The sequence below is a fragment of the Mobula birostris genome, chromosome 12, assembly GCF_030028105.1.
Source record: "Mobula birostris isolate sMobBir1 chromosome 12, sMobBir1.hap1, whole genome shotgun sequence".
Taxonomy (NCBI): domain Eukaryota; kingdom Metazoa; phylum Chordata; class Chondrichthyes; order Myliobatiformes; family Myliobatidae; genus Mobula; species Mobula birostris.
The window spans coordinates 61427549-61440725 of NC_092381.1; the positions used below are offsets into that span (position 1 = coordinate 61427549).

Genomic DNA, 13177 nt, shown 5'->3' on the forward strand with positions numbered 1-13177 from the left:
GACACATGCTGGTGATTCTGATCCATTTCACAAATATGTTGCTTTGGCCATCACTTTGTTCTTATAGTGGAGTTCTGTATTTGAGTTCAGCATCACATTGAAAGTATGGGCTTTTGCGTTAATTTTCACAAATGAAAGACAGAGGTTGTTCTGTTGCCAGCCTTTGGCACCTATCACTGTACATTTTCCTCTAGCCTAAAATCTGGTCACCACTCCTCTTTCCATCTCTCAGCCAGCTTTGTAGCCACATTACATCTCCTTTAATCCTGAACTTGAATTCTGCAAACAATGCACATCTATACTCACCTCATTTTACAGATGCACGGCAGACAGCATCTCAACAAGCTGCATCACTGCACTGCATCAGATCTGCAGAGTGGTGAACAGGAAGACTCTGCAATGGGTAGTCAAAACTGCCCAATGTATCACCTGCACCAAGGACAGAAAGGTGCTGAAAAAAGGCCAGGAACATCATGAAGTATCCCACTGTGCTCATGGACTGTTTGTCCAACACCCATCAGGAAGGAGGCTACATAGCATCTTTGTCAGAACCACCAAACTCAACAATGTTTACTTTCCCCAAGCAGTAAGACTCTATCAACCCACTAAACCACCCCACCACAACCCCAACCACCACTACTTTATCATTTCCTGTCAGAAACCTTACATACAGACACTCCTGTGCATAGTGTCACTTTAATGACATGCAATTAATATATAAGCTATGTATTTATATTTATTGTTTTTTTCTATTACTATTGTGTTCTTTATCTTTTTTTTGCTGCATCAGATCCAGAGCAACAATTATTTTGTTCTCCTTCACACTTCTGTACTGGAAATGACATTAGAGAAGGTTGAATCACAATATATGGCTTTTAAGCATCTTTTACAAGGTCATATATCTCATCATCAATTACATTACACTAAATATTAATCCCTTTCCTCCAAAATTGGGAACTGAATTGTTGTGTTTAACCACCATCAGAAATTTTGTTTCCAACCATCAATTCCCAGAGGATGAAACCTCTGCAGTTATATGTGAAGCCAAGATGAGCTTCCGTCACTTATTTTTACTTCTGGGTTAAACTTATCTCCAAGTCATTTGTCTAGATGCCTGGATGGCCATTCTGGTAACATTCCAGTCAAGGGTCCAATACTCAATGATATAATCTCCATAATCACTCTGACTAATGTAGAACTGGACAAAGGTATCATGCACCTGTGAAGGTCAGCCATATCTTGTTAATTAATTTCAGAATTTTTATAACAAGGAATTAGCAATCAGTAATTGGAATGCCAGTTCATCATACCTTTAGAACAATGACCCTTAGTCCATGACCTTGTAAAAATAAAACTGATTCTGATAGTGCACCCTTAACTTGTTGAATATATAGCTAGAAAATGAAGGATACATAATCCGTTTTGCACACTGCATAGCCCTTTTGGTGTAGTTTAAATTTAATCAAAGATGTTTACAAAAGCTTCTGAAAGGAGCCTATTTTATAAGAAAAAACTAATGAGCAAAATAGGAAACAAATTCCACAAGACTGAAATAATAAATTGTATTTAAAGAGCAATGAAACAGAACCATTAACAAAAGACAGAACATATCTGAAACCCACAAGACTTTGAGAAAAGGTTTGCAAATATTTACAGAAACCGGTTAACATAACAGAACTTGGCTTAAATCCAGGCAAAATGAATGATCCACACAAACAATTGTCCATTCATCATTGATACCAAGTTATCTTGGATGACCGGCCATTTTGGACTTTCATTAATTTCCACACTACCATCAAGAGCCATACAAAATGGAGCACAACAGCAAGCACAAAGATATCCAATTAGACAAGATCATTGGAGCCATTTGCTCTGATCACGTCACTGATGCTTGCTTGATTTAAAAATTGTACGTGATTACTTGACAATCTATACTTTTGTGAATGGTTTTAATGTTACTTTACTGTTACGTTAGTCAGGGTAACTTTGATTAACACATTCGAAGGAATCTGACTTTCTTCGAAGAAACTCCCTAATCCACTGGACTATTTGGATCTTCACATATAATCCTTTCTGTAAATTCAGAGTTTCTTCAAAAATATTCAGTGTTGGAGGAAAAGCCAATAATTAATTGTATTTGCAGTGCAAATCAAACAGTCAGCGTTCAGCAATACACACATTTATTTGTTGTCAATAACAGGCAGTATTATGTACAATTTATAATGAACATAATTTAGAACTTAAGACATTTTCTCAATAGTCACATTTCATACAATGACATCAGATGTAACAAAGATCATAATGAATTTAACATTCAATCTATGCTTTCTTTACATTCCCCCACTCACCATCTATCCCCGCCCCACCTCATCCTACGAACACACAAGTAATAAATCAATGTTAATCGGACATTCCGTGGACCGTATATTCAGGCATAAAGACTAAATTGTGAAGCTCCTGTACTCTAATAACCATGATCTGCATGATTCACAAAAGTGCATAGACAACAAATCTTTTAGTGTTCTGCTGTATCACAGACTGTAGAATAAAGCATCTTGGGGGGAAAGGAAAATTCAAACAGATTACATGATATATACAAACAAAATGGCATATTAAATAAAATATTTTGAATAATGCTGTAGAATTAGGATTTCTCCATTAAATTAGATAATAAGGACATACTTGAAAATGGAATTCTATATTTACAACTGGTGCTCATGATATCGTCTAGGGCCTATTTGCAGCCACTCTTACCTTGACATTCCATATGCCAATTAGCTTTTATTCACAGCTTTTCTCATTTTAAAATAGTGATTTTCGCTCCCTTCTTTTTTTTGCTTACTTTGCTTCAGCAAAAGAACCAAAGGAAGCTTTTGGTTATTTTGGCTTTGACAAAGCACAAAGTGAAGTACAATTTTAAGCATAACTATTTGCCTTATGTCGTTTCCTCTTACTGCTATGAGGAACCCTCATCTTGGCAATGGCTCACAGCAGCATTATTAATAACTGGAGCTTGATATGTGAGAGCCACAAGCACAGTTCCAAACCATTGTGTTTCACAATACAGCATAATGTAACAATCCCAAGCAGCTATTAGGCAGGACACTTAATGAGACTGCAAGTGAGTAATACTGATCAGTACTATCGGGAATTGAATGTGTGAGATGATGATTCCAGATGTATCATAAAGCTTGTTGCTTTACCTAGACAAGGTGTTTAATTTTTCTTTACATATACACAGACTTCGTAATGTTACATTGTCCAGCAATTAGTAACAACAATACTAATACACTAATTTCAAATGGTGTGAAATGAAAAGCAGAACTTCAACGTGATAAGTTTCAAATTACATGCAACATTTTTCAGAATAAAGAATGTAAATATTAAGATTCGGGCAGAATGTTACAAATTGCATTGCAAACAAAATTAAGAGGAAAGTAATCACAGAAGGGGTCAATTCTTATTTTTATAAGCCCCCCAAAATTCATGTAGTGAATTTTTTTCAGTTATAATTTACTTTTAACAAAACCGCATGTAAAAGGACTTGTCACTGAAACAAGAATAGCTTGATTGAATGATATATACTCAATTAATTAGTAAATGAGTGCCTGTATACAGATTTACCAAGGGAAGGCAGTATACATCCACATTAAAGCAAAATAGGAACTAAACATTGAACACAGTTAGAGTCAACAGTAAATACCGGCAAATTGTTTGCATGAAATTAGTACAGAGGCTTTTGGCCTTGACTTTCAAATTCTGACCAGGCATCATTCAATTCCATGAATATCATCTTGGCATATTGTTCATATGGCTGACCAGTGGCCTGTGAAAATAAAATGAAAATACATACATCATATAGAGAATGACACTGAAAACCATAACCAGCCATACATTAGTGCCGGTTTCTTTTACTCTCTTTTTTCCCCAATCCAGAATTCTAAACTCAGACAGATGATTACCTGCAAAAATTATGATTAGAAAATGGTTAGTAATCCCAAATATTCTTCACAAGAAGAAAAAAAGACAGGATGACAAAAATGACATTAGACTCTGAATATGCCAAGTTCTTTCATTTCAAATCTATCCCAATTATCTTACAATCAAATATAATCTATTTTATCTTGAAAGAAGAGTTATATTTATCTCCAGGCTTATTTCACAAGCTATCTAAATTCACAATGATAATTTCTTGAGTGTAACAGTATCATCATTTATTGTTGATAATCAACCTTTGGAAATTTAAGAGATGTGGTGCTATTAGAAATACATCATCCTTTTCAGCCAAAGCAGTTAAATCTCACACACATCACTTGTATCGTTCCAAATCCAACACATTTTTAATATGCTAAGACAAATCACTTTAAATTGCTGTAGAGGTACTTTCACCAAGTAGACTGGAGTAGCTCAAGAAATTATCACCACCTAAGGACAACTGAGGATGAATACCTATATTCACAGAACTAATTTCTTCTGTTAATTATTGGCATCAGCACTCCCAAGCTGGAAAAATAGTGTTTTCAACAATTCTGACACAGGACAGACACACAAGACAAGTAGAGAAAGCAAACATTTGTGTGAAAGATATTAATTGTAATTTTAAGGATTGTTTCATGTATGCTTAGCCACGTTACATGAAATGCCTACTGGAAGAGAGTTTGAAACCAAAACAAATACAAGTTTAATGACAGGGTATCCTTACACTGACAAATTTGGATTCCTGCCAGGATGCATCTTTTTATCAAGTTAGAGCACCTGTTCTTGCATCCTGTTTATGTTAATCCAAATCCTTATTCATAGATGAATATGCTTTGAGAACTACTGTAGATGCCCCAGCATTCTGAGGGCATCAATCCACTGGTGAAGCAGAATAACCTGTCACTCAAACTTGGACAATAAGCTTATCTCAATACGCAAGGCTGAGGCACCATAGCTGAGCAGGTGCCACCAGCACTCTAAGTGAGAATGAGTGAACTTACTAGGGGTGATTGATAAGTTTGTGGCCTAAGGTAGAAGGAGTCAGTTTTAGAAAACCTAGCACATTTATTTTTCAACATAGTCCCCTCCTACATTTACACAAATAGTCCAGCGGTCATGGAGCATACGGATCCCTTCTTTGTAGAAGTCGGCGTCCTGGACCTCCAAAAGTGGTCCACAGCAGGGGTGATTGATAAGTTTGTGGCCTAAGGTAGAAGGAGATGAGTTATTAACTTCAAACTTTCTGCATAAACACTCAAAAGAGTTGAACTGCACGTGCACGTAAGCAGAGCTGTATAATTCATCTCCTTCTACCTTAGACAATAGACAATAGGTGCGGAAGTAGACCATTCAGCCCTTCGAGCCTGCACCACCATTCTGAGATCATGGCTGATCATCTACTATCAATACCCGGTTCCTGCCTTGTCCCCATAACCCTTGATTCCCCTATCCATAAGATACCTATCTAGCTCCTTCTTGAAAGCATCCAGAGAATTGGCCTCCACTGCCTTCTGAGGCAGCGCGTTCCACACCTCCACAACTCTCTGGGAGAAGAAGTTCCTCATCAACTGTCCTAAATGACCTACCCCTTATTCTTAAACCATGCCCTCTGGTACTGGACTCTCCCAGCATCCGGAACATATTTCCTGCCTCTATCTTGTCCAATCCCTTAATAATCTTATATGTCTCAATCAGATCCCCCCTCAATCTCCTTAATTCCAGCATGAACAAGCCCAGACTCTCTAACCTCTCAGTGTAAGACAGTCCAGACATCCCAGGAATTAACCTAGTGAACCTACGCTGCACCTCCTCCACAGCCAGGATGTCCTTCCTTAACCCTGGAGACCAAAACTGCACACAATACTCCAGGTGCGGTCTCACCAGGGCCCTGTACAAATGCAAAAGGATTTCCTTGCTCTTGTACTCCACTCCCTTTGTAATAAAGGCCAACATTCCATTAGCCTCCTTCACTGCCTGCTGCACTTGCTCATTCACCTTCAGAGACTGATGAACAAGTACTCCTAGATCTCTTTGTATTTCTCCCTTACCTAACTCCACACCGTTCAGATAATAATCTGCCTTCCTGTTCTTGCTCCCAAAGTGAATAACCTCACACTTATTCACATTAAACGCCATCTGCCAAGTTTCTGCCCACTCACCCAGCCTATCCAAGTCACTTGAATTCTCCTAACATCCTCATCACATGTCACACTGCCACCCAGCTTAGTATCATCAGCAAACTTGCTGATGTTATTCACAATGCCTTCCTCTAAATCATTGACGTAAATCGTAAACAGCTGTGGTCCCAATACCGAGCCCTGTGGCACCCCACTAGTCACCACCTGCCATTCTGAGAAACACCCATTCACTGCTACCCTTTGCTTTCTATCTGCCAACCAGTTTTCTATCCATGTCAATATCCTCCCCCCAATGCCATGAGCTCTGATTTTACCCACCAATCTCCTATGTGGTACCTTATCGAATGCCTTCTGAAAGTCAAGGTACACCACATCCACTGGATCTCCCACGTCTATCTTCCTGGTTACATCCTCGAAAAACTCCAATAGATTAGTCAAGCATGATTTGCCCTTGGTAAATCCATGCTGGCTCGGCCCAATCCTATCACTGCTATCAAGATATGCCGTTATTTCATCTTTAATAATGGACTCTAGCATCTTCCCCACTACTGATGTTAGGCTAACAGGGTGATAGTTCTCTGTTTTCTCCCTCCCTTCTTAAAAAGTGGGATAACATTAGCCATTCGCCAATCCTCAGGAACTGATCCTGAATCTAAGGAACATTGGAAAATGGTCACCAATGCATCCGCAATTTCCAGAGCCACCTCCTTTAGTACCCTAGGATGCAGACTATCTGGACCTGGGGATTTGTTAGCCTTCAGTCCCATCAGTCTAATCATCACCATTTCCTTCCTAATGTCAATCTGTTTCAGTTCCTCTGTTACCCTATGTCCTTGGCCCATCCATACATCTGGGAGATTGCTTGTGTCTTCCCTAGTGAAGACAGATCCAAAGTACTTATTAAATTCGTCTGCCATTTCTCTGTTTCCCATAACAATTTCTCCCAATTCATTCTTCAAGGGCCCAACATTGTTCTTAACTATCTTCCTTCTCTTCACATACCTAAAAAAACTTTTGCTATCCTCCTTTATATTCCTAGCTAGCTTGCGTTCATACCTCATTTTTTCTCCCCGTATTGCCTTTTCAGTTATGTTCTGTTGCTCCTTAAAAATTTCCCAATCATCCGTCTTCCCACTCACCTTAGCTCTGTTATACCTCTTTTTTAATGCTGGACTAAGTGTATAAATGTAGGAGGAGACTATGTTGAAAAATAAATGTGCTAGGCTTTCTAAAATTGACTCCTTCTACCTTAGGCCACAAACTTATCAATTACCCTTCATAAATACCTAAGCTGGGCTTATAAAGTCCTCAATCACTTTATCTCAAAGAAAATATTTAACCTAAAACAAAATTCACAGAGAATCACTTTCACTCAAACACAGGATAATCAAAACTTAATCTAATATCACTTTCTCAGGATATTTACTTTACAGTCCTAATGAAAGGTCATCAACTTGAAAAGTTAACTGTTTCTTACAGCAGCTGTTAGATTTTGAGATTTCTAGCTTTTTCTGAAATTACCAGATGTTACTGACCAATTTATTCTTTCAGCAATGAATAATTGATCTTTTTCATCGTCTTTTATTTAAAAAAAAATTCTCATTTTAATCATCCAGTGCCAACATATACAAAATGTGGTAATATACGTTAACTTTTCCATAATGTAAATTAGCCTCATCCTCAACCGAAAACATCTCAGAGTATTGTTCGTGAACTACATCATTTCTATATACCCTGACAATCATTTCCTTGAAGTTTGGAAACACAAGTCGCCTTTATCTTTCCAGGATCAAATTCCTTCTAGGAGTAAAAAAAAATATTAGCTATTCATCCACACTTGCACTTGGCCATAATCATCCACTGTGCTTTTGCAGAGCAAATTCTTGTCAGTCAAATATCTGAACTGTGTAACACCCTCTTCAGGGAAAATTAACATCAAGGTGAACATCTTCATGTCTTTAACCATATTGAAAGACACACTGGACAGTGGAAAATTGAGACCTGGAAATGTAAATCAATCGTCATAAAAATGAGGATGTAAAATATTGAGAGAGGATTAAAACAATTGAGTGAGAATTTTAAAAAAAGTTAAATGCAATAACACATAGGAGCAGAACCAGGCTGTTCAACCCACAGTCTACTCTGCAATACCATCATGGCTGATTTATTGTCTCTCATCCCCATTCTCCTGCCTTCTCCCTGTAACCTTTGACACTTTTACTAATCAAGAACCTATCAACTTCTGTTTTAAATATACTCAAATATACTGCCAAGTCCAGTTCTAACCACATCACATGACATAACGATAATGACAAAACAGTGGTCGGTCTTGTCAACAACGATGAAACAGCATACAGGGAGGAGGTAATGCAGCTTGTGACAGGCATAAACACAACAGCACGAGTCTCAGCATGGACAAGATTAAAAAAAATGATTGTGGACTTCAGGAAGGTGCAGGCTGGCCATTCCCTATTGCACATCAACAGCTTTTCTGTGAAGAGAGTCAGGAGCACCAAGTTTCTTGGTGTGCACATTACAGACAATCTTACGTGGCCCCTCAACAGCTGCTCCTTAGCCAGGAGAACACAGGTACACCTCCACTTCCTGAGGAGACAGAGGAAGTGAGGCTCCCCACACCCCCCACCCTTGTTTTATTGTAATAGTGCCAGTAACATTATACCGTCTTACATAAACACGTATCTCACACTTTGTCAACTTGTCAATCTTCAGGCCATGTGCTAATATGACTGTGACTATGTGCTGTGTGTGTTCAGGCTCAAACAGGTTGCCAGTAATTTTCCAATGAGTTGAGTTTGTATCTTTGATGTCAGTACCCGAACTTCATGCCATCCAATACATCTGAGGGAGGAGGATTAAGAGGTGCTGTATTAAAAGAAAATGAAAGGAAGGATGCACCTCGATGTTGATGTAGGTGGTAATTACCCAGGAACAAACAATATAAATGGAATCAGCTCTTAATTATCATCCACCCTCCAACTAATACCAATCGATCATAACTCCTCTCAGTTGAATATCACTTAGAGATTGCAAAGGCAGAGAACATTCAGGGCAAATCAGTAGCAGCAGATTACAGAGAAAATTTGACATATTGAACCTGCACCTGTTGGTAGAGAAATCAACATAAAGAAACAAATTTACCTCATATTGTCCTCAGACACACATATCACTTGCTTACCTATCTGAGTTAGTCTTGATAGGAATGATCACCCTTGAATACTTGGGAAGAGAAAGTTTAAAACAGTACTTCCTTCCATCAAATTTGCTTGTACCAAAAATATGCACTATCATCTTGCAGAGAAGACTTAAGGATGGGTCAAAAACAAGGCAATCATGAAATGTTACAATCACCAGTATAATTGTGCATTGCCCTTAATTGTGATCTCATAGTGAATCACGTTCTCTTGATTTTGCCAAGAAACCAAATTTGGTCCAATAGTAAGTCACAGATACAAGAATCTAAGACATAGGAGCAAAATTAAGACAATCAACCCATTAAATCTGCTTTACCATTCCATCATGGGTTGATTTATTATCCCTCTCAACCCCATTCTCCAGCCTTCTCCCCATAACCTTACATCCCCTTACTAATCAAGACCCTATTAACATCCTCTTTAAATATACCCAATAATTTGGTCTTCACAGCTGTTTGTGGTAATGAATTCCACACATTCACCATCATCAGGCTAAGGAGATTCCTCCTGATCTCTGTTTTTTTTTAAAAAAGCACAAGGTCATCAACAAAGCAAAGTTATCTGACAATTAATGGAGAATCAGAATAAAACTCAAGCCCTAGCGCATCTGGTCAAAATCTGTACATGATCAGCTGGCAATGAATCTTAATAGGTGACTTGAAGCTATATATAACAAAAACACAAGGAGGCTGATGAGTGTCTTCAGACAACGTCATAGGCTAATTGTACTCAACCTATTTCCCAGAGATTCCACGGTTCGAAGTGCTACTAGTTGCTATAATCTGTTTTCTATAATACTTGACTGGACTCCATACATTCCAGTTATATCATCTCATGACAGCTGAGCTGTTTAATTGCACTAGAGCCAGCTTTTTCCTTTCCAGCTGTAATATTGGCATCTACTGGACAAAATCTGAAATTACACACATGCATCCTCCTCCTAATCAAATCAACAACAGGCCAAGCAGCCTGCATCAAGTAGCAACTGCTCACCAACACAGTTTGAACACCAGAATTTTTGCTCATCTCAGCATAGCCTGATCCAGACCCAGAAGTAAAGCTGAAAAATGGAGCCCTGGTAACAGTAAGCATGTTTGACTGCAAGCCCATGGCAACTGAATATGATATTATGGAGCCCTACATTCCTAGAGATCAAAGTTAAAATTCAACAATTATTGGACATGTTGCCAAGTGATGGCAGTGCCTGAAAAGCCTTACGCAACAGCTGAAGCTGCAGCATACCAGTTGGGAAGAAATGATCATCAATAACAGAAGGAAATCATCTGATCTATTTATCTTCAACTACATCATAATCATTCAATGTTCCCACATTTATGTGCATCTCAAGACATCAATGGCTTAATCCTTTCAGCACGTTGGATTTTAGAAATGGGAAGTCAAGTGACTCCTTTCCAAATCATTCCTATGTTTACAAAATTGTTAATGCTTTCAAACCTATCACTTACCTGGATGGGTGCATTCAAGGGTTGAACTCCATTCAAAATAGAAAAACTATTGATTCACTGCACTTTCACTACCCAGTTATCAATTCACTGTGGTTGCAACATGTGCCATCAACAAGTTGCATGACAGCACCTCAATTTCAACCATCAAGAACAATAATAATTTTTAGAGAACAACATTGCATTTTGTCATGACCTTATTGAATAGCGGGGCAGGCTTGATGGGCCGGACGGCCTACTCCTGCTCCTATTTTTTATGTTCTTATGCTCCCTTTCCTAATTACCATACCATCTTTACCATGATATTTTCTGTTAGTCCTGACGAAGGGTCTCCACCAGATGCTGCCTGGCCTGCTACGTTCCACCAGCATTTTGTGTGAGTCATTGGACCTTTTTTTGGCTCAAAATGGAACAAACTGCTACAAAAAGAAAATCTTTTTCTGTGAAAGATACGCTTCGCGCACTTGACGTGATCAAGACTAAAAGTCAGACTCAAATTGCATGAGACCTCGGGATACTGGAATCAGCACTTCATAGCTGGAAGTGTCACGAAGAGAAGTTACGCGCGCCGCTTTGCAAAGTTGAAGAACAAGCAGGACTAAAAGCCAAACGCCTGAAGACAGCCAAAGATGTCAGCCTCGATGACTCCCTGTACAAGTGGTTCATTTTCAAGTTCACTCAGATGGCCTTCCAATTTCTGGTCCTACTCTCAAAGCTCAAGCCGAGAAGTTTCACAAGCAGATCAGTGGAGAAACCTCACAGTTCAAAGCTAGCAATGGATGGCTAGACTGGTTTAAACGCCGTCACGGGATTTCTCAAATGTTAGTGTCAGGAGAAATTCGCTCAGCCGACAGTGCCGCTGCCAATGAGTACCCGGCTGAACTAAAAACTCTTAGAAGGTGGCTACGTGGAAGAACAAGTGTACAACTGTGACGAAACAGGCCTCTGCTACAAGGTGATCCCAAACCGTACACTGACTAGCAAAGATGACGCCCACCGACATGAGGGGTTCAAACAATGCAAAGATCACGTGATGTTGTTGTTTTGTGTAAACAAGATTGGATCACATCAGTTAAAACCGGTCATGATTGGCAAATCTCACTCGTCCTGCTGTTTCCACCATGTCAACATGAAGTTGTTACCGTTCGAGTACACACACAGCAGCAATGCTTGGATGACAAGTGTCATCTTTGAGGATTGGTTTCACAAAACTTCTGTCCCTGCCGTCTGCGCTCATTTGTGTAAGCAAAAGCTAGAACCCAAAGCTCTTCTTTTGCTTGACAACTGTCCCGCTCGTCCGCCAGCTGCCAACCTAGTAAGCCGTGATGGAAAGATCCCAATTTCTTACCTCCCCAAGAACACTACGTCCAAGGTCCAGCTCCTAGATCAGGGGATCATCTCCGTGTTCAAGCAGAATTACAGGCGGGAATTAATTTGTAGAATTGTAGACGATCCAACAACGCTTGATGCCTATCTGGAAAGCCTGAACGTGAAGGAAGTTTGCCACTTAGGTGGGAAGGCCTCGGCAGCAGTCAGCTTGTCATCTGTAGAGAAATGCTGGGAGAAGAGTCTGGGGCCAGCCTCTTCATCACGCCAATCCACCATGGAAGATGATGATGACGAGCCAGATTTGTTCAGCTTCACAGAGGAAGATGTGCGTGAGGCAGAGAAGCTGTCTGAATGGAACAAAGAGGAGCTACACCAGTGGTACTCTGCCGACGATGAATGCCCAACATATAATCACCTGACGGACGCCGAGATCGTCCGTAATGTAACTATAGCACCGGCCGAAGCACACGCGCGTGTGTGTGTGTCTATTGATTACAGTTCCATCTTCCATACCGTAATTCCAGGTAAACTTATGACCAAACTCTGGACCCTAGGAGTTAACACCTCCATCTGCAACTGGATCCTTGATTTTCTGACCAACAGACTGCAATAAGGGTAGGTAGTAACAACTCAATTATTCTAAACCCTGATGCTCCACAAGGTTGGATTTCCAGCTCCGTACACCACTCTCTGTACACTTATGACTGCAAGGCCAGGTTCTGCCATTTACGTTAGCAGATGATAACACCGCAGTGGGCCACATCTCTTAACAATGAGTCAGAGGTCAGGAAAAATTAGAGAGCATAGTAAAACAGGGTTATAACAACAATCTTTCCCTCAATAGCAGCAAATTAAAGAACTGGTCATTGACTTCAGAAAGGGGTATGGTGCACATAGTGTTTACATCAATGGTGTTCAGATTGAGAACTTCGGGGTCCAAGGAGCGAACATCACTACCGGCCAGTCCTGGTTCAATCACGTAGATACCATGACCATGAAAGTTCAACAATGCCTCTGCCTCCTCAGGAGGCTAAAGAATTTTGGCATGTCCTTGTCA

The 13177-nt window shown here is 39.7% G+C and overlaps 1 protein-coding gene across 1 annotated transcript in view; it reads right to left on the reverse strand.

Annotated features, from left to right (window-relative positions):
• Positions 1 to 1548: 1548 nt before the first annotated feature.
• Positions 1549 to 13177, reverse strand: part of dnajc6 (DnaJ (Hsp40) homolog, subfamily C, member 6) — a 95438-nt gene continuing 83809 nt past the window's right edge. The window contains exon 19 of the mRNA XM_072274549.1: positions 1549 to 3826. Within this exon, the coding sequence (XP_072130650.1) occupies positions 3725 to 3826 (102 nt within the window). The 3' untranslated portion in view covers positions 1549 to 3724. The remainder of the gene's footprint in view (positions 3827 to 13177) is intronic.